Source organism: Centruroides vittatus, unplaced genomic scaffold, assembly GCF_030686945.1.
Source record: "Centruroides vittatus isolate TY-2023 unplaced genomic scaffold, ASM3068694v2 contig_345, whole genome shotgun sequence".
Lineage (NCBI taxonomy): Eukaryota > Metazoa > Arthropoda > Arachnida > Scorpiones > Buthidae > Centruroides > Centruroides vittatus.
In genome coordinates this window covers 2,658,785-2,680,115 of record NW_027122170.1, presented here as the reverse complement: position 1 = coordinate 2,680,115, position 21,331 = coordinate 2,658,785, and the positions used below count along the sequence as shown (strand labels likewise).

Sequence of the window (21,331 nt, the reverse complement as noted above, 5' to 3'; positions counted from 1 at the left end):
GTAAAGGATTAAAGTAAGTTATGACGCCACCACTCGGCCGTTCGCGAACCCACGACTAACTACTGCCTTCTAACGTGACGTCAAATTTTTAAATTGGGCGTGACATTTGCTGGGTCTCTGGTAATACGGCATATATGAGATATAAATTGTAGGTCGGTTTCATTAAGATTTTTTATATATTCTACTGTAACTTAATTGTATTCATATTTGTGCTTAATTACGGTATAATCAACGTCTAAAATTTAGCCCCTATTTTAAAATATTCTCATAAATTACGGATAGATGGCAGCACGATAAGGCGATCTAGATTCACAGCGGATCTAGAATTCTAGTTTCGAGTCCGAACCACACCCATTATACTACAAAAATCTATTTAAAATGTCTCCATTGTTACACGATAATTTTAATCGTAATTTTATTCTTAAATATTAATTGTTAAAATAGAATTTATAAAATTTTTGCCATTAGAAATACAAGAGAATACAGCATTAATTGATATAAATCTGAAAAAAAAGTTTGAATTTTGATATTTAACTGTTTGAGAATATAGACGAAGAATTGAACATGGAGAATCAAAAAATTACAAAATGGTAACTACACATAAGCAGTTATATATAATTCTCGTAATATTTTGTCTGTACATTACGTTCTGAATCATCAAGAATAATTTATTTTAGTATAAAGTTAATCCTTTAATCCTCGTCCATGTACGAAGCTATACGATAAAATTATCATCGCGGTTTTACCGTCATATTAATTAACAAAATGGCGCCGTGATACCGTATCGTGTAGAGTACCTAGATATCAGAGTAGCGACACAGGAGTCATCGCCGCCATGTTCTGTCGACTGTCATCGCGTGCTCTATGGGTTTACATTAAGAAATGACGATTTTTTTAGTTTAATAAAGCGCTTTATTCGTAAAAATGCTTTATTAAACTAAAAAATCGTCATTTCTTAATGTAAACCCATAGAGCACGCGATGACAGTCGACAGAACATGGCGGCGATGACTCCCGTGTCGCTACTCCGATATCCAGGTACTCTAATAGCGTGTCTAGAATTAATTTAAAATATATATCGAAATAATTTTAAAAATTATGTTTAAATAATTAAAATACCAGGAATATCTAAATAAAAATAGAAAATTTATTATAATTATATATTAATTAACGACACGTCACGTACGAAATTGCACGAAGAGACTGGACATTTCTTAATTTTTATCACTGTATTGAGAAGATATTTATCTGTTAACTCTTCTGTTCTATGGGCACGATACTTTTATTATGCCCATAGAACAGAGAAGACTTTCATTATGCCTGTCGTGGGTTCGGCCGAGTATGATGAAAGAAACGATGAAGAATGGACTCGACATATCTGGGTCAATCTAATGCCGAAAATCACTGTCGTAAGTGACCGAGACGGCAAAGACGTTTGCCTGTCAATTCGTAGTCTCGCCATCGGTGCGCAAGTCGTATTTTATTTCGAAAATAGAAAAAATAACTGAGAATTAAAAATAATAATAGTTTTTCTTTGCTTTATACAGAATAAAAAAAATTATTTTTTGAAATGTTTGAAACATTTTTGCCGTAAAGAAAAGAATAGCGAAAGTTGTTCATCGTCATTGGTAAGTAACGTTTAGACTTGGTTAACTTTTTTCCTCGAAGGACTAAAATGAACAAATCGGAGGATGGCCAAGGCGTCAGTCCGCTTCTCCGAGGATCCGAGTTCGAGTTCGGATCGCAAATCTCTTCGTCAATCCGATGCCCCATTGCCGATCGGTGGCGAAGATTTTCGTAACGTCCACGGGACGGGAAGACTTTAAAAATATCTTTCCACGAACCAAAAATATACATTAAGAAAAGATAGACTATTTGCAACTTTTCTACTTGTAATGCTTAACCACTAATTGGAAATCCATATAGGATGTTGCGAGTTTCTCGAATGTCTTATTTCTCTATTTCATTCGAGTATTTGCAAAAGGTAGTTTCCCCCGGAAGCGAAGCATCGTCCGAAATGCGCTTTGATGTCCTTACCCACAGCGAGTCATTCCGAAATACGCGGAGTATTCCATAGTCGAGAGAAGCGTTGGTATCCTCCAACCGCGAAATTTTTTGGTTGCCGGAGTTTTTGAAGCTTATGTTAAAATTTTCCCTCGCGATCGATTTGCCTCTCCGTGTTGTGTTTCGTACTCTCGATGTGATTTTGGACAATTGATTTTCGCCGAAACTCGACGAATTTCACGCCAGAGGCGACAGTTTTAATTTTTAAAGTCTCGGGAAATTGGAATAGTCTCGTCGAACTCCTTAACCGTCCGCTCGGTAGGATACGGAACGTGGATACTGACAGAATAACAACCGGCAGAATTGTAAAAGTAGTGTTACCGGAGTAACATTTAAAAAAGGCGCAAAAAATGTCTCGAGAAGTAGCCAAAACGAGTAAAAATTAGTGCCGTGTAAATTGCTAGCTAACGTGGATATTAGGTGTCTGTAGAACTGGGGATAACGTGGCCAATCTGCCAAAAGGGTGTCTCGGGAGAAATTTCTATGAGAAACTCATACATTTAGGTGTTAGACACGTGGAGAAAACTCGAATAAAGCACTACCTGACCGGCCCGTAGACGAGATGTTCGGTGGTTTTATCCTTCCGGCCACCGATGGGCCATAGTAAATATCGTATTTAGAAGTACGGTAGGTGTCAATTTATACTTTTTGTATTATTTCGAATTTTCTTCGGTTTATGCAAATCGACAATATGACAATTAGTGCTACAGTAATAAGCTGATCGTGGCGATTCTAGTTCGTGTACCAACCGTAGACGCAAGCCTCGATTGTTCTACTCGGAACGGTTAACGAATGCCTTGCCTATTTCTCTCTGTATCAAACTCTACTGTTGGGCTTTAAAACATGTTAATTGGATTAGCTTTAAGATTACACATTTTAGAACCAAAATAAATAGCTCGTGTGTATAGACACATAAACAATTCAAAAACACGGAACAACGATTTCGGTGTGACTTCACGACATCCCACGGTATCGCAAGATTTACTAATAGTATTTTATTTAAAATTTTAAACTATTGAGTATCGGCCTTATCACAAACACGAAAGTAAATCAGTAAAGGTACCATCTTCGAAATAGATCGAAAACCGTTAGCATAATGGATTTGTGTATATGTATACATATTGAAGTTTCAGTTACGTAGCGAATTTATTTGATGATCTTGCTCGTAGAATTGTTTACAATGATACGAATAAAAAATATTATCCATAAACAGGCGAACAGAAATCATCGTTTAATCAGCGACGGGAATGCCGTCAATCCAAAGATTATTGAGAAGATTCCATCACAAACGACCTTTGCAGGCTATTCGGATGGTTTTGAAACAAATATGCGAAACAACGACGAACCTAAAGATAACCATATCTATGTTGATTCTTTCAACAGAATCCGATCTGCATCCCACTCAAACAGTTCTTGCGTCATCGAGGAGTTTCCTACAGAAAATCAGGTTCAAAATCTTTTTAAAATAGGCATAAACAACTTAAACAATTATTAAGGATTATTTATTTTGTTTCTTCTTCCGTGTAGAAGAATCGAGTTATCAATCGTCCTTGCAATTATAATCAAACAGGAAGTAATTTCGCTCACACCAGCAAGTACTTTGATGTTGGTCCTCCAGATCAGGGAACACGTATAAACGATTTGGCTTCGGTGTCTTGTAAAAGTAATCCTTTAAAAAGTAGTAAAATCGAACGAGGAGATTCGATATCATCGTTGAAAAGATACGGCAATAAAATTTCTAAGAAACTAGTACAGAATCTAAAGTGGAATAACGAATCCGAAATCAAAGCCAAAGAAAAACTTTTGCAAATTTTATTTATAACTATTAAGAATTTGCTTCTTCTGAATACTGAGCCAAGGAAATCTGTCGATAACGATATTAAAACCGAAATATTGGAAATTTTCAAAGAGGAATCCAATAACGATGTTTCCGATAATGGCGAGAAAATGGGAGGGATTTCGGACAATTCTGCAGTTTCTTCCGAATTTCACAAAAACCACGAAGATAGCGTAAGTTTGCATCGGAATAATTGTGATTTAATCAAATATGCCAGAATTAACGAAGATTACGAAGACGAAGTAACATTTGAAAAAGTCGAATTGCACGACGAGAAAACATTCCAAGTGGAAAAGAATAAATTGGAAAAAGACAAACGACAGTACAGGGTATAAAATTCAATATATCGTAAATTTTTAAAATTATAATTAAATACATAAGTATTGCATTTGACGCCATTTTGTATGCAAATGTGAGAAATTACATAACCAATTTCGTGCTGTTTTATAGCGCGATATATTTCTCGCCGGTTTAAAGAAAATGTCTGGTGGAATCAGCTAGCGTAGGCACGATATCGGGGATGACTCTTAATCCATACTATCTATCCCTTCCCCTGTGATCTAATGAGCAGAAAACGTGGTTTTCACTCTCGTGACTTGGGCTGGATTTCCCACGTGGAAACTATTTGGGCCAGGTAGTTGAGACACGACAGACACCAGTCTGCTTCTTTAAATAATTTGGAACTCACGATAGAAAATATAAACATTGGATTTTTCTATAATTTAATACATCGTAATTGTTTGACTTATTCTTTCCCCCCTCAACTAGATTACAGTAGAGGCTTGGCAGAACCTACGATGTGTAATTTGAGTCTAATTGGTTATTACAATGTTCGGGACTTAATTTCACTTAGATTCTAAATTTGTATTCTTAATGAACTGGCCATTATCATCAGAATACTAGTAAACACCGGTTGGTCAAACGGAAATTCCAGGACTTGAGCTTGACTCCTTCTAGAGCGGTAGTAGCCGTTAGGCAATTCCGAGTTTTAACTTGTATACTTCTAGAATTGTTTATGAATTATGAATTTTTCCTAGAATTTTTTATTTTTTCACTTATGGATCCCACGCAAAAATGAAAATACTTTCGTTTAAAATATACGAAATTACTTATGATTTAGAATTTGTTTCAAAAAAATTATTTATAAATATTCTGTAGAGGACGTTTTGGGGTCAGAAAATAAGGATTCCCGACGTTAAAACAAGCGATGACGAAGATTCGTCACTAAATAGCGTTATGGAAAAGAAAACTACAAGTAGTGTGCAAGCGGAACCACTTCGCGAAATTGAAATATCGCCCGTGGATCCACCTCAATCATATGTAATAGGTGATAATATATTAACAATCAATATTGAGAAATTACCACAAATTTATCGTATAAATCAGAAGGATGCATCCAGTCTCAATTTAAAGATAAATCAGGGCACGGGAACAAATCAACACTCTACTAAAATAGATATCTGTCACGTATCACCCGACGAAGCCGCATTGTCCGGACGGCCGATTCAAGATATTATCAGACCAGCAATGGAAGATAATGCAAAAGTAATCTCGATAAGTCCCGAAAAAAAACCTCCAATTAAGATAGTGCCGTCGAGATTGGACGACCAGAAAAAAAATGAACAGTTGGAAAGATTTATCACATCTGTACCTCACTCGGACTCGTCACCCATTGTTCTGCCACTGCAGGAAATTGGTACCAACGAGGAAAGATCGGCCATTGTGACCGTTCCCGCTACCGAAAAATCGAATCAAATACGATCCGAAGATAAAACTCTCAACGTAATTATTTCTCCTTCTCCGTTAGAATTAAACCAACGGCTAATTTCGGCAGGAACCATCCATAAAAAGTGGGCCGATTTAGTACAGGAAGTAAGTGCTACTTTACCATCCTCGGTTAGCGAACAGCCTATAGTTATTGTTGTGAAAGAGGGTTCGGAATATGCCAGCAAGAAGGTGACGTTGGACGATCCTAAAGGAAGTAAAATCAGACCGATTGTTTTCGTACCTTCGTTGGAATATCTTCCACGACAACAGACAATTAAAGCGGAAACTGCCGAAAACGTGTCTTGCAAAAATATTTCACTGCCGACAATTGTAATTGTTCCATCGAAATCCGAACATACTTTGATAAAAATCGACGACCATCCCGAATATTACGGAATGGCCATGGCCATGCGTGACAAAATCGAACCAAGATCAGAAACTTATAATACTTTCGAAAATATTTATGAAAAATCAGTTAAGATATCAGAAAATCTTTCGACTAAGACGAATGAGAAGAGAAATATTGTAATCAGTGTGTCTAGCAATACACTCGAACCGTCCAGTTTGGAGGAAAAAATAACTATAGAGAAAATCAAATCAGATAATACGACATCTTGCAAAGATGCAACTCGAGATGACTCGCAACAAGAAAGGATCTTCAAACTTCGCAATGCGATTCACAGGAATCAAAAGGTTAAGACACGTTTCGTCAACCGCAAATCAAACACGCCGTTTTACATCATCGTGCACAAGCCCAAAAGATCCAAGTCTAACGATCTGCTTAAGAAATCTCCAAAAAATATTACTCTACGTGTCGAAAACAAAATGCTATTAGCAGAAGGAACCAGCGATAATAGAAAAATCGAAGAGCGATCGGACCAGATGACAAATATTACTTTGCCCGAAGAACCTTCCGTAGGAATAAATACTTCGAGAAAGGATACCAAACATTCCGACGCAGACATACCTATAATTGAAAATAGCAGCGAGGAAAGCAATTTTTGGAAGACGAGCGTAGATAAAAAATCCGAAGGTCCGAAAAAGACTTACGCAGAAATATTGCGAGAAAGAATGGAAATTCGACGTCTTCGAGAGAGGAGTGACGAAGATGTCCCACCGTCTCATCACTGCGATACTCTGCTTGTTGGTTTATATCAACGTAAAAACGAATAATAATGAATACACTGTTAACTTAATAATGGAGAAGTTTTCGGATTTATTTAAAAATTCTTCTGCAAATTGCTCATTCACAATGGTATTAAAGGGAAAGGAATCACATTTTGATTCTCTTTAAAGCATTTCAAACCGATTATTTTAGTAAATAAATACATCTTACATTAAAATAATTATCTCTACTTAATTTTATATCAAGTAGTATTACAGTTGTATTCCCAACTCGATAAATCCTAGTCTTCTTGTTCTTTTTATAGGTAGTTTGCTTCACTGTATAGAAACAGTTCTTGTGATTTGTTGCGTGTATGATTATGTACAATAGTTACACGTAACCACGAATTCATTTCGGATAGGGTCCGGATTCGAGTCCTATTTGGAGTAACCCAATTCATCGTGAGTCATTTCTCATTTCTGATGCCGATCGCATTGCGGGTTAATCCTGTCTATTACGGGAAACTATGGCCGTTCGTACATCTCGAATCTGGTGATATTTTGCCTTCCAGTGTCGTCTGGATAACATTGAAAATTGGTCGTGGGTTCGAGCCTAAACAACCGCGCGGGAGCCCAGATAACTTTCTAGGCTTTCTTCGCATATCGAACATCTAGAGACCATAGTTTTCCATAGAAGTCCGGAAGAAGTTATGTAAGTACGAAAAATACTTACAGAATAGAAGACAATTAAAAAATTAATTCAATTGCTGTAACTTCTTGCAACGTTACGTCACTCGACATCTAAAGCTATGTCCACATTTACGTAACAACGTCGCGAACAAAGCATCGTTACGTCAGTTTGGATGAGGAAAAAGATCCTGCAGCACGAGATGTAACGTTACGCGAAGGTTCGAGAAACGGTTTACCACCGATCCATCGCCACAATACAAAATCTCCGCGTTTCTTTATGCAGCGCTCGAGAAGCGCTTAGCGCTTTACAGCGAACACACCGAAACTATTTTCTAATTGGCCAACATTGCTCGTGACGTCATTTCACTACACTTTCGCTGCATAAAGAAACGCGGCCAAATTTGAATTTCCACAGGCGGCCCTCTAGTGGTTAAATCTCTCAATTTTCACAGATTATAATTCTATTAGCAAAACAAATTCTTATTAAATTAACTCACAAAACTTAAATTAACGTCTATAATTAAAAAGTAAATATTAATAAATTAAGAAACGGCATATAGAACGAATTAACATCGAACAGGAAATGCTCTTTTTTCCCCCCACGAAATCGTATAGGTTGCGTTGTTTACACAATCTTGTCAGAAAGAAAGTGTTGCAGAAGTCTAGGGACTTGTTTTCATGTTCGATCGTACGATATTTCCATCATCTATCAGGTAAACATTTACAAAATCGCTTTAAAAACAATTTTAAAGTAATCAATAACATCTTTAAACTAACAAAAGTAACTTTTATTAACTGACAAACGGGCGACGAGACGTTTGAACGACGTCTCTGGCAGCAACCAAAGAAATGCTTTCCTTATTTAAACTGTGTTTAAACGAATATAAATTTAATAAACCGTCGTCCATATTAAACGACAAACGAGGAAATGTAATTGACGTTTATTCAATGTGTCAACGTGTTTAATGTCTTCCATCGTTTTTTTTCCTTGATAAATTTGCTTTCTTCTCTTGCAATTTATTGATTTTTTTTTAATTAATAATCGTAGACGCTTCGTATTCCATTCTTGTTCGAGATTTTACTATTGATAACATCCTAATCAATATTAAATTATCTCGTAAACTGCTTTAATGGGGTGTCTAATAGAAATGTTGGTAGAAGTTACTTTTAGGTAGTTATCTGTATATTTAATGTGTGAATTTGGCACCCGTGCGGGTCCGAATGAGGATGCGGACCGTGCCCGACTCTCGGCCGGGAGTGACCCTCCCGGTTGGCCCGTCTGGAATTTTGAAGACCGTCGAAAGTGGGGTAAAATTTAAAACTGGAAAATCTGAATCGTTTCTCGAAACGATGGTATAAAAAGTTGACCGTTTTTCACTTTTACCGGAGACTGCTCGGAACTTGTAAGACGCGAGAAATGCCGTCGTGCCGACTGTACCGTATTTTACGCCGCCACCTCTCGCAAAGGTCGCCCGTAGACCGTCGGTTTCTTTGACGTTTTTTACTCCCGCGGGCGTGGTCCGTGGCTCCGACGAGATCCCGGGTGCCGCGGTCTCGGAGCTGCAGTTCTACCACGAATTACCTAGAAGTAACTTCTGCCGTCGTTTCGCTTCTCCGGAATAAAATGTGTATAACCGTACTGCGACGTCGGTTGCGGTAGTGGCACGGTTCAAAAAACGTAAATTTTGAGTTAATGTGCATTTTGGATACGTAAAGCTCTGTCCGACAGCAACGTCGGTGTGGCTATTAGTTCGATGATAACCGCGTACGTGAATGTCGTTCTTGCTTTTTTTTAGTTGACACGTACATATGTAGGCAGCAATGGTGGCATTTGGAAACCTTCGTTTTGAACCGCGAATAAAGGATGTTCGTCAATAGTGGCATTTTTTGACTTGTGTCGGTGTTGACAAAAAGATGTTTTCTTCTTAATGTTCTGTAATGAACAGCCTTACGCCTCGGTCCAATTAACTATAATTCTTGCTATAAAGCTTTTTCAATAAACTTTACTTTTTGAAATTGTCTCAACTCCTAAGATCTTTACAGAAACAAAAAAAAATCCAGCAACTGTGGCATATCTCAAAAGATGTGTCAAAAGTAGGGTAGTTGGAGGTGCGAGAAACATTTAAAACAACTTTTATGTAATTATTTTTGAATTTGCCTTTTTTACAGAAGTGATAATGGACAGTTGATATTAATTTTTTATTTTTAAAACATCTTTTAAACTTTTTCTCATTTTGATTTTTTTGATTTATGCTGATGTTGCATCCTGTGAGTGACATATATTTTTATATGGTATCTCTTATAAGATTTTATTATTGCTAATATGCAAATTAACATTAAAATTATTTTGCAAACAGTTAAACTCTAGACTCGTAAACAGTTTTATGCAACTCCATTAAAAGAGATAGGTAACATAATATTAAAATATCTCGTAAACAACTGCTTTAATTTCATCTCTAATGAAGATTTTGGAAGAATTACAGTTTCGTTTTGTTTTAATTATTCGATAAAGTTTGCATATATACTTTGTAAAGGTAATTTTTTTTTTCTTAAATATAAGCCACTTTAAAATAAAATTTATATAATTATACTGTGACATCTATTTTTGTTTAGGACTCTTATTAGATTTTACTACAAGTGATATGTTAATTAATATTAAAGTTACCTAGCAAACAATTAAACTTTAGTCTTGTTAGTAATTGTTTTATTAGTGTCTCCATCAAAGCAGATGTGCAAAAAAAATATTAAATTGTTTCGCATACAGCTACTTTAATAGAGCCTCCGATAAAATTTATAAGCAGAGTTTGATTTTGTCGTAATTATTCGATAAAGCTTGAAAATAAAATTTTCGGAGTGAATTTTTAAAATTTGTGTTGTGTCACTTTGTAAGAAAACTTATATAACGTACTACGGCAGGTGTTTTTGCAAGATTTTATTACAGTTAACAAACTAATCAATATAAAAATTATCTCGACAAACTCCCGACTTCTTAACGGTTAATTTGTGTGTGACTCTAAATCATTAGCTAAAATGATTTTAATATTGTTTGCATATTATCAATAATAAAATTTTTCAAGATTAAAGATAAATTTTGTAATTATATCATGTCACTTTTTCAAAATAAAAAAATTATAATCATGCTTCAATATCTGTGTGTTGCAATAGTTCTTGTTCTTTCAGGCTGCAGAACACCATTTATATATTTTTTATTGTGAAAAGCATTAGCATTGATATATTAAAAAAATTGGTAAACAATTCCATGTTTATTATTCTTGTAAAACAATAAAGCAATAAATTTTATTGTATTGAATAAAATAGTAAACAAGGAATTGTCTACAAATAAAGTAATATGTTGTAGTATGGTAGAATAAATTTCCAATAAAAACTTTAAAATCTTTTTTCGTAGTCAAAGTTTTCGGAACACGGGTTCGGAATCACTAGCGTATTCTGATTTATTTTGCAGAAAATATATATGATATGTCATGATTCTACTTAAAAATAAATGTAAAAGCAATGTTATATATATTTTATTTTGAAGAAATTGCACAATGTAATTTATAACCATACTATGAACTGTCTGTTTTTATATAAGCTTCTTATATAGTTGATAATATATTCATTAATTTTAAAATTATCTTTTAAAACAACTGCTTTAATGAAGTTTCAATACTTTATTAATGCATATTACGAAGCAAAATATATTTTGATAGAATTTTTTTAATGAAAGTATCACTGTAACATACTTTGCTGCCATTAAAATCACTAATAAGTTTATTTTTAGTAATAATTGTGGAAAAATTTATTTATTTTAGCATTGTCTATGTCATAAATTCTTTAAGCAGTTTAATTTTGTTATTTTTACTATATATTTGCATATGCTTATTCAAAAACAAGCAGCCAATTAAACTGAACAAATGACGATTTGAAAAATCCAAGACAGGCCCCTCTATAATCCGTTAATAAATTTTCAATGAACAAAGTGCTTTCAACTGTTTTAAACTGATTTAAAATATAAAAATTGTGGAAGATTAGAAGTATTTATATTTTGCAATGTGTAATATGAATACAAATCTTTAAATTTATTTTAAATTGTACAAGGCATACTCTCTCTTTGTGTTTTTATCTATAGAAACTGAATGTCGTTAACTAAGTTTTATTATTATACTCAATTTTCGTGTGTAAATAATTGTATGACATGTTAAAAATTTATGAGATTCATGTAAGAAAAAGTATGACTTATTTTTTACATAGCAATGCATTAATTTATTAATGTAAACATATTGAGCAAAGCACAGTCATCCTGTACTTTCTCTGTAGTGTTCTGCATAACTTTACTTGCAAATAAGTTTTCATAAATATGCACTTAATGTTACTAATTTAGATCAAAATATCAATCTTCATATAGACTTTAATACCATGCTGTAAAATATAAAGTAAAAATTCTCATACATTTGTTAGTTGGCCAAAATTAAATACAGTAGTTAAAATAAAAGTATCATTCAGTTAAATATTAATATTAAGATCTAATATTTAATCATATAACTTTGAGTTATATGTTCACATTTACATTAGGAATTTAAAGTTAGTTAATATTTAATATTTTCAGTTGGATAACTCCTAAAAATTAAGTATTACTTCCATCTTTATATGATGTAGTGTCAAGTACTTGTACATACTCTCAGTTTATCAAGTAAATGAATTTAAATGAAGCAAAAATATTTTTACTCCATTTAAATAGTTATCACAATGACCATTTGCATTCAATTTAACAGTTAACTAGATATTTTCTAGGAATACAAAACTGGGCTCAGCACTAAAACTGTACAAAAAAAAAAGCAGTTTAAGACTAATTTAAATCTAAAATAAAAAGTTTTTGTATAGATCAATGTAAATTGACAGCAATTGGAAACTTGATTGACAAATAGTGCATGACGGACATGCAACTGGCAATTGGCCCATAGACTTTACACATGAACTTCGACCTCAAATATCTGGGTACGTAGATTGAATTTCAAAATTCCAGCTTTGTTGTGACATTGGCCTTACTTACAAAGAGTTGTTTAGCAATTGTGTGGGTTGTTTTAAACTTTGATCACAGACAAAACACTTTCTGACTTATGCAGAGCTCCACTCAGTTATGTTAAGATGGAGAAAAATGGAACAAATTATGAATGAATAATTAATGTAAAGAAAATAGCAACAATATAATATAATATAGCATTTCTTATATTACATTTTTTTTTTTTTTTTTGTATAAACATCGTGAGGATCCAAACTAGTTTAAAATGTAGAAATTGGAGAAAAGAAAACTGTTTATTTGAAACATTCTTTGTGAATGTGTGAATAGTACCAGTTATTGGAGTCTTTTCAAATAAATTCAGACGTATCATGTTTAACACAAGAATTTCAAGTTAAATTCAGTATATATCTAATGAAAGATCTAGTAGTATTGTAGCTTTGATTCATTGCATGAATGTTTTACATAATTTAAAACAAATGTACAGTAATTAATCTTTATTTTTGCTAAATATCAATTTGATATCTTTCAATAAATAAATAAGTAATTACCAAAAACCAGCATTAATTCTTTTCAAAACGAACGTTTCCTCTGTTTTTAATGGTCATCATCAGGTTCTATTCATTGGAATGCTTTTAAGAGAATGCCCATCCCAAAAATTTGAAAATTGCACATCTTGAAGGTATGCGCATGCTCAATGTAGCACTTTAACAAATTAGTTCTCAAACTGGCTTCCTACTTTTAAAAAAATTGATGTTTATATAAATTATGCAGACAAACTTGATGTCGATCTATTTTATGTCAAAATACGCCCTCCACGCAGTCGTCAACAAGTCCATTTCTTTAAAATTGATGGCTGTTTCCCTCTTGAATGCTTTAAATATTTCCTGCTGTTTGAGATATTTTAGGCTGGCCTGGTGTTTGCACCATTGTATTAATCGTGTATTATCAAAGTCCCTGATGTCATCATCAATGGCGAAAGAAGCCAATGTTGTAGTGGAAAGGCATTTTTGAATGGAGTGTTTATGCTTCTTGATCCTTGTTTTAAGGCAGCGTGCGGTACCATCAATGTATTTGCCCAGACGATTTACCCTATGATCGTAAATAGGGATAGAATATATTCCTGGGATACTATTTTGATAAAATTAGCCCTTATTGTTTCTTAAACAAGAGAAAATCATCGGCAATCTCCTGTAAGCGATCCTTTTACTTGTATAGCAGGCTATTTGTTTGTACGTGTTGGTAAGGATCTAGTTGTAAGTAATAGGAACAAAGGACACGTCTCCCAGAAGTGCCACTTCCACAGGTTGTTTGTGGCATGCTACCAGATCATTAATTAGGCACATAGGGTAACCATGCTGCCTAGCTACACTTGAAATATATTCCAGCTCCATTCTCCTATCCTCGGCCATCGAACAATGGGTGTAAGCCCTTCTTACTAGGGTCTTAAAAGCAGAGATCTTGTAACTAAAAGGATCATGTGATTTTGCATGTATGAAAAGTGGAGCATAAGAGTTCTTACAGAATACCTTAGTTCTTAATTGTCCCTGTTGTAACTTGATGTCTATATCAAGAAAATGCACTCTGGTGGAGCTTTGTTGTTCTGCCTGCAACAAGAGGCCATAAGCGTTATCATTGAAAGCTTCGATGAATGCTGCCAAGTCCGGTTTCCTCTTCCAAACAATCAACACATTATCCATGTATCTAGCGTACAACTTAATGTCATTGCTTATGCCAGGTAAGATGTGTCATTCTAGGCACTTGACCACCAATTCACACAGGGTTCCTGATATGGGACTACCCATAGGTACCCCTCTAGTTTGAAGGAAAGTATCTCCTTCAAATACGAAAAAAGATGAGTGACACATAAGATGTTGGTAATATGTCTAGAAGAGTTGTTGATGTTACGAATGAGTAAGTCCCTTAATTCACAAAAACATGGTTCAATGCAAATGGAAGGGAACATGGACTCAAAATCACATACTATGAAGTAGATGCCATCCAAGCTGCCAAGGGCATTTAATCTGTGAATCAACGCTACCAGATTGGACACGGTGTATGGATATTCCTCCATGTTGCTGTTTATAAAAGAGTTAAGCATGCGCGCCATAAGAATAGCTGGAGATCTCGATTTGTCGACGACTGGGCGTAGTTGTTTACCGGTTTTATGGAGTTTGGTGAAAGCGAATAAGTGTGGGGAAATTAGCGCTGAGACTGTTGCCGTAGTTACTTTGAGTATTCCAGTCAATGGGAAATTAGCTATACGTTTAACTCTTGTTTGAGTCTTCTCCAAATATCCACTGAGGGCCTTGGTGCATTCAGTGTTGCGAATGTACTCATGTAAGCCATTTCTATATGTGTCCCTTTTCATTAGTACTATGCTTCTGGATTTGTCTGCTCTTACGGCAACTATATTGTTATGATCCATCCATTGTCTAGAATTATGTATGGCCTTCCAATAGCTTACTTCATCTTGTGCATTGACTGTGTGGTTACGAATAGAGAATAAAGCTTTCCATCGAAAGTATTCCTTTTGCGTGTTGTTAAGACTTTCAACCATCCTTTCAACATCTAGTATAACCTTATTTACATCTTCTGGAGGAGAAGGAGCAAACAAAGGGCCTAACCTGACTACATTAACCAGCATAGGTGGAGGTCGTATGTCGTCCCACCATACAAGAGAACCCTGTATTGGTTTTCATTCCGGTGTTGGAATGTTGAAAGCCATTCTATTTTCTTATGATGTTGTTTCTTGAGTCTCCTTGTAATAGAGTCTGCCAATGGGATGATGCTTGCATTAAACAGGGTCAGGATGTCAGGATGTTCATAAAAATAATTTCCCAATCGGATAATGTTGTTCACTAATGCATACCTTCTTCTCTTAGCAAGTCTTACTGCTTTTCTCAAACACAAGTGTCTGACTACTGATAGTAATGTAGAACAATCAGGAGGCAAACGTATTCTATAAATCGAAGCAGGGAATAACCCCAGCAAACGGCAATTAACAAGAAAGTCCAGTTTGGAAGAAGTCTTGCATAACTTCACAACAGCGTTTTGAAGAGAATTAATGCTGGTTTTTAGTAATTACTTATTTATTTATTGAATTATACACCAGTAATTTGTGGTGATTGTATTGATATGTTGCAAGTTTAACAAAATTGAGCCAGTCAAACTTGAGTCATAGGCATCAAAAAACATAGACCGCTGCATCACCAATGATAATGAACATAGACCAGTCAATAATTTGCATTTAAATAATGTTACAATTGCAGTATTTCTGAAACAACTGATTATTTTAGCCTGCAGTGATCTTGTGAATGACATTAGGTGCTTTTTTAGTTTTATTTACGAACCTTTGCATTTTGTCTATAACGGCCAGAGGAAAAGCTGTTTCAGAAGATTTGAGGAATGCTATTATTGCTAAACACAGTCGTGGCATGTCTGAAAGAGCTATTAGTAAAGAGCTAATGCTAAGCAAGACAACAGTGCACCAGATTATTGTTTATTACGCTAACCACGGCCATGTTATACCTAACAAAGCTGCTGGACATCAGCGAAAAACTTCAAAAGTTGATGATAGGAATTTGAAAAGAATTGTAAAAAACAACTGCCGTGCCACAGCATTGAATGTAACTACAATATGGAATGATACAACTGGAAAGAATGTATCTGTTTCGACAACATGCAAGAGACTGCAAGAAATGCATTTCCAGTTCTATGAAGCATGTGAAAAACCTTTGCTAACAGCATATCAAAAGAAGAAACGGGTACAGTGAGCCAAAGAACATCTTTCATGGTCTCAACAAAAGTGGCATGAAATTCTGTGATCTGATAAATCAAACTTTGAATTATTAGCAACAGACAAAAGCAAACGTGTCATTCGATCTGCCAGTCAAGCTAATGAGCCATCGTCGTTATAACGCTCAGTGAAGTTTCCTGCCAGCTTCGTGGTTTGTAGATGTATGAGTGCCAGTGGTATGGATCAGTTGACATTTGTTGATGGAACACTTGTTTCAGAGCAATACAGTAACATTCTACAACAGTATTTACTTCTGTCCATAGCAAAGCTGTATCCAAATAGAACCTGCATTTTCCAGCAGGATGGGGCTAATGTCATACAAGCAGAAAAACAAAACAGTGGCTTGTAGAAAAGAACATAGAAGTTCTTCCTTGGCCATCCAACAGCCCAGATCTTTCACCAATTTAGAATGTATGGAACATTATGAAGAGACATCTGCGAAAAACGCCCTTGGACAGTTGAAGGACTAAAAGCTTCCATTTAACTATCCATAATGGCAGATGAATGTGAACACCTAGTCAATAGCATGCTGAAACTTATGGAAGGTGTTTTGGCCACAAAGGTTATGCAACAAAATATTAAACATGCAGTGATCTATGTTCATTAACAGTGGTGACGCAGTGGTCTGTTTTTTTTTTATGCTTATGACTCAAGTTTGACTGGCTCAATCTCATTAAACTTGCAAGATATCAAGTTGATATTTAGCAAAAATAAAGATTAATTACTGTATATTTGTTCTAAATTATGTAAAACATTCATGCAATGAATCAAAGCTACTTTTTTAAAACCTATTTCTTGGATGACATGTTAACTGTGGCCTGGTCTAAGTTCAGTACTGACTACTGTAGTAAATAAATGTAAAATAACCTGAGCTAAATTCTTAGTAGATTTTGAGCCAAAATCTACTTAACACATGAAAAATACAACTTTTTTTTTTTTTTTTTTTTTATGGTTTGAAAATCAAAACAGTAAAACTAACAAATCTTTGCCATATTGAAGAACACATCCATAAAGAAGAATCTGCATTGCCAAGCATCAAAATAATGCCACAGTTGTTTTCAAAAATAGAAATGTCCCAATTCTGTTTGTTCTCTCTTACTTGCTGTCCCAGAAGAGAGAGTGAAATTTGTAAAAGTCATTGACAGTTTATAAAGTTCATAAGTTTTTATAATTTTTACAAATTTTATTTAAAATAAATTTGATTTTTATTACCTACATTCAGAAGATTGTTTATATAGGGAATGTTACAGAAAAAAAGGGTCTAGTATGATGTTGAACTAGGGTCTTTTTCTATCTTTTGGTGACCCTGTTCAGTTCATGGAATGAGAGAGATATTTTGTTAATTACTGCTACAGTTTTTTTCTTCACAGATACACACATATGTAACAATAACCTACATTTTTGAATAGAGAACAGGTATAGCAACAAAATTTTTTAATATTTGCCAGTGTCCTGATTACTTTGTATTGTCATGTAAAAAAAAATTTTTGATATTTTATGCGTAAAATTTATTTAATAAATATTAGATATCTTTTTGTAAATCATTATAATACAAAATCTGAATAAAGTTAATCAATTTTAATAGCCCATAATATTACTTAGAAACTACAATCTCTAAGTACATAGACTATAGTTATGGTGGCAGCAAAGTGAACATGTTGATGTTGTTACCCCCATATTGAGTATGTCTCTTGACACAAACTCATTCTTTATGGTTATTCATTGAAGAATTTTGTACCACATGAAGTGCTCAAGATCTTTGAGTTGCTAATCTTATAACTTGAGACTAAGTACCTGAGATAAAAACTATAAAATCTGGATTGCAGATTTGGGATATTTATGTATGATATGAATCATCATATTTCATGCCTCATCCCATCTATTTGAGATCAGCTTTGCTAGTTCTTGATTTCCATTTGCTTCTTAATCTAGCTAATGCATCCATTGCTCCACATTTTTTATAGCTGTTCTCAGTGTGTCCACCCATTCTTTCATTATATGCCCTTTCTGCACTTGCCCTCCACGTCGTCATCATTCTCTGGGCTCCATATCAATTATAAAAACAGTAAGACTCAAAAATCTGTAGTACTGAGGGAAATAACATTAGTTTAATACAGATTTTAAATAAAAGTATAACTGAAAAGAAATTTTTGAAATTACTGAAACAGAAACATAACCAAACAATTACTTTAAATAACCAGGCTATAACTCCACTAATTTAATGATTAATACTAAGTAATTTGCTACTAGAGGTAGACGTTAGGCACCATCTCTTAACTAAATTAACAATTAGAATTTTAATAATTTATTAAATAATTTAGAATTATCTGGAAGAAAAGAACTGATTTGAGGCAGGGCTTCAACCTGCAACCTCTTCTTGCCAGTTGTGCCACCCAGACCATGAGCAAGCTTTTGCTCCAGATGTATATAAATTTAGATATAACCTTACACAGTTAATCATGTCAATTTAGATATAACCTTATGCATTTAATCTGGAAGTGAAGGCTTGCTCGGGGTCCAGGTGGCACAACTGGCAAACGCACTGCACAGCAAGTAGAGGTTGCAGGTTTAAGCCCTGCCCCAGATCAGTTCAACCCAAAAAACAAGTACCTGAATATAAACAATTAAAAATTGAAACAAAACATTTTTTTCCTGAAAGTTTGGGCCAAAAAACTTGGGTGCACATTATATATGGCAAAATACAGTAGTCATAATGGAGAATGGATTATGTCCTGAAATGAGATCATAAATGGAACAAAGTATCTGTCAATATTGAAAGAAGCTCCCAAACTTCATACAGATATACGGGGGCCTTTTATTTTCGGCATGATGATGCTTCTTGTCATTAGGCAAAACCAGCAACAGCCCGATTGGCAAAGAAGAATACGAAATCTTGGAACCATGATTCAGAAACTGTCCAGATGTAAATATTATTGAAAATGTCCAGATTCTATTAAAGAGAAATGTGGCTGAGAAAAATCTAACTTCATATGAAGACTACTTAAAAGTGAGAATAATACATATTTAGGTTGCTGGGATTACACGAAAATATTGCTGCAAATTGATGCATTCCATGCAAAATAGAATTCAGTAGATTCTTAAAAATAAGAGATCTTGTTTCAAGTACTGATTTCTCTTACTTCTTAGATGCTTTTAATTCAATTTATTTAGTGATTAACATTTGTTTAGATTGATAACAAGATTATTAAAACCTATTCAAATAAATGAAAAAGTGAAGAAAAAATAAGCTTTTTGACCTTTGTATATTAGATTTTAGATCTATTTTCCATTGAGTTTGTGAATCTTAGCCTATACATTATACAACTTTGAATTTTTTACTTCTGAATCTTTATTTGAACTCTCATATTCTTTGGTAAATTATTCACATTTTCTTCTATATCATCTTTATCTAATTCACTTTCATTATCATCTAGTGATTCAATAATTTCTTTTTCCAGTATTTCTCTTATACACATCTCTTTTACCAGAACCATTTGTGTTTTTTCTAAGTAAATCAATATTATAATCGTTAAATCTCAGCTAATCCAAGAATCAATCGGCATATGCATTCTATTTGATTTGTATATTATTATAATATTATTACCTGATGCAAAGTAACAAGCTCCAACTAGAAAAATAACATATGAAGATCATTCAAAAAGAAACGAGCCAAAGGCTAGAATGTGAAAACTGATGACAAAATTGTAATATCGTTGCATGTGTAAGAATGTGTGGTTCCAACAACAGCACGGAAGATCACAGCCTGCCGCTAGAAGGTCACGGGTGCATACCACGTGACTACAAAGCTAGCAGAAGCATGCATCAATCATCCACCGTGTTCGGTCGTGTTGTAAACAGTGAAACAGTGAAATAGAGGCGTCAAAAGAAGAGCAAAGAGGAGGTGTTCGTTTTCTGACAGCAGAAGGAGTAGGAGGAACGGGTTGATGATCCCACGGGTGATTTTCTCACCCGTGGGGTCATTCTGCTTCACGACAATGTTGGCCGTATGAGGCCCAAGCCTCATACGGCCAACACAATCACTGCACTTTTGAAGAAATTCAAGTGGGAGCTCCTCGGTCACCTTCCATACAGTCCAGACCTCTCTCCCTGTGATTATGCCATTTTTGGTCCCCTAAAGAAGGCTCTGGGGGCAAACGATTCACCTCGGATGACGACATCCAGCAGTACGTTCGGAACTGGTTGACAACGCAGCCCCGGGACTTTTACGAGACAGCCATTCACTGCCTTGTGTCACAGTGGGACAAGTGCCTCCACAGCCAGGTCCAATACTTCTGACATACAGGTAAGGATTTCTGTTCCTAGGCCTCCGGCTCGTTTCTTTTTGAATGATCCTCATATAAAACAAAACTGGTTGCATAGTGATTAAAATGACTGCAAGTAATTACTTTGTAATTGTTTAATGGTCAAATTAAACAGATAAAACAAAGGAGATCCGAGTCAGAAACAATCCAGCAATGAATGAAATTAGTGAAATGAATACTACAGGTTCTATTTACAATATTAGAAGCAAAAATAAAGAATGGTCAGTCATTTTGGCTACTGTAAATCTTGTATGGGTTTAGTCTCTTAAAATGATTATCTTAGAATAAATTCTATCACAAAAGATGAATAGTGAGTCTGTTCATAACAGCAGAAAGAAATCATTTTAATTAAAACTTCTATATTTCTTCTCAAGACTCAACATCATAAATTCTTACCTTCCATTCTTCTCCATTATTTTTTTTATGTTAACAGATTTAAAATTTATATTATTTACTCAATGCATGTGAAGATGAATCTATATATTAGAAAATACAACAGTAGATATATTGATAGTATAACACTGCTCTTTTCATATTCATTTGTATTTTTCTAAATAAAGCAATGTTATAAACTTTACAAATCAGCTAGCTCAAAAATCAATAGGCACATGCATTCATTATTTATAAAAAGAAAAGCACTTTTAAACCTCAATTATTATTTCTAGATAATTTCTTAATGTATTTTTATGTAAAAGTTATTGATTTTCAAGTTATTTTAACTCTAAAAACTAA

The 21,331-nt window shown here is 34.4% G+C and overlaps 2 protein-coding genes across 2 annotated transcripts in view; both read left to right on the top strand.

Annotated features, from left to right (window-relative positions):
• The first annotated feature begins 8,064 nt into the window (after positions 1-8,064).
• Positions 8,065-21,331, top strand: part of Sap30 (SIN3-associated polypeptide 30) — a 34,258-nt gene continuing 20,991 nt past the window's right edge. The window contains exon 1 of the mRNA XM_067269060.1: positions 8,065-8,174. The gene's annotated coding sequence lies outside the window, so the exon portion shown is untranslated. The remainder of the gene's footprint in view (positions 8,175-21,331) is intronic.
• LOC136974180 (uncharacterized) lies at positions 15,796-16,254 on the top strand. Its single transcript, XM_067268983.1, has one exon. It carries the CDS (start codon positions 15,796-15,798, stop codon positions 16,252-16,254), a length of 459 nt encoding a protein of 152 aa, XP_067125084.1.

Bases quoted from the DNA above. Each gene is read 5' to 3' on its own strand.
- LOC136974180 (XM_067268983.1), top strand. From the start codon at position 15,796: ATGACATTAGGTGCTTTTTTAGTTTTATTTACGAACCTTTGCATTTTG.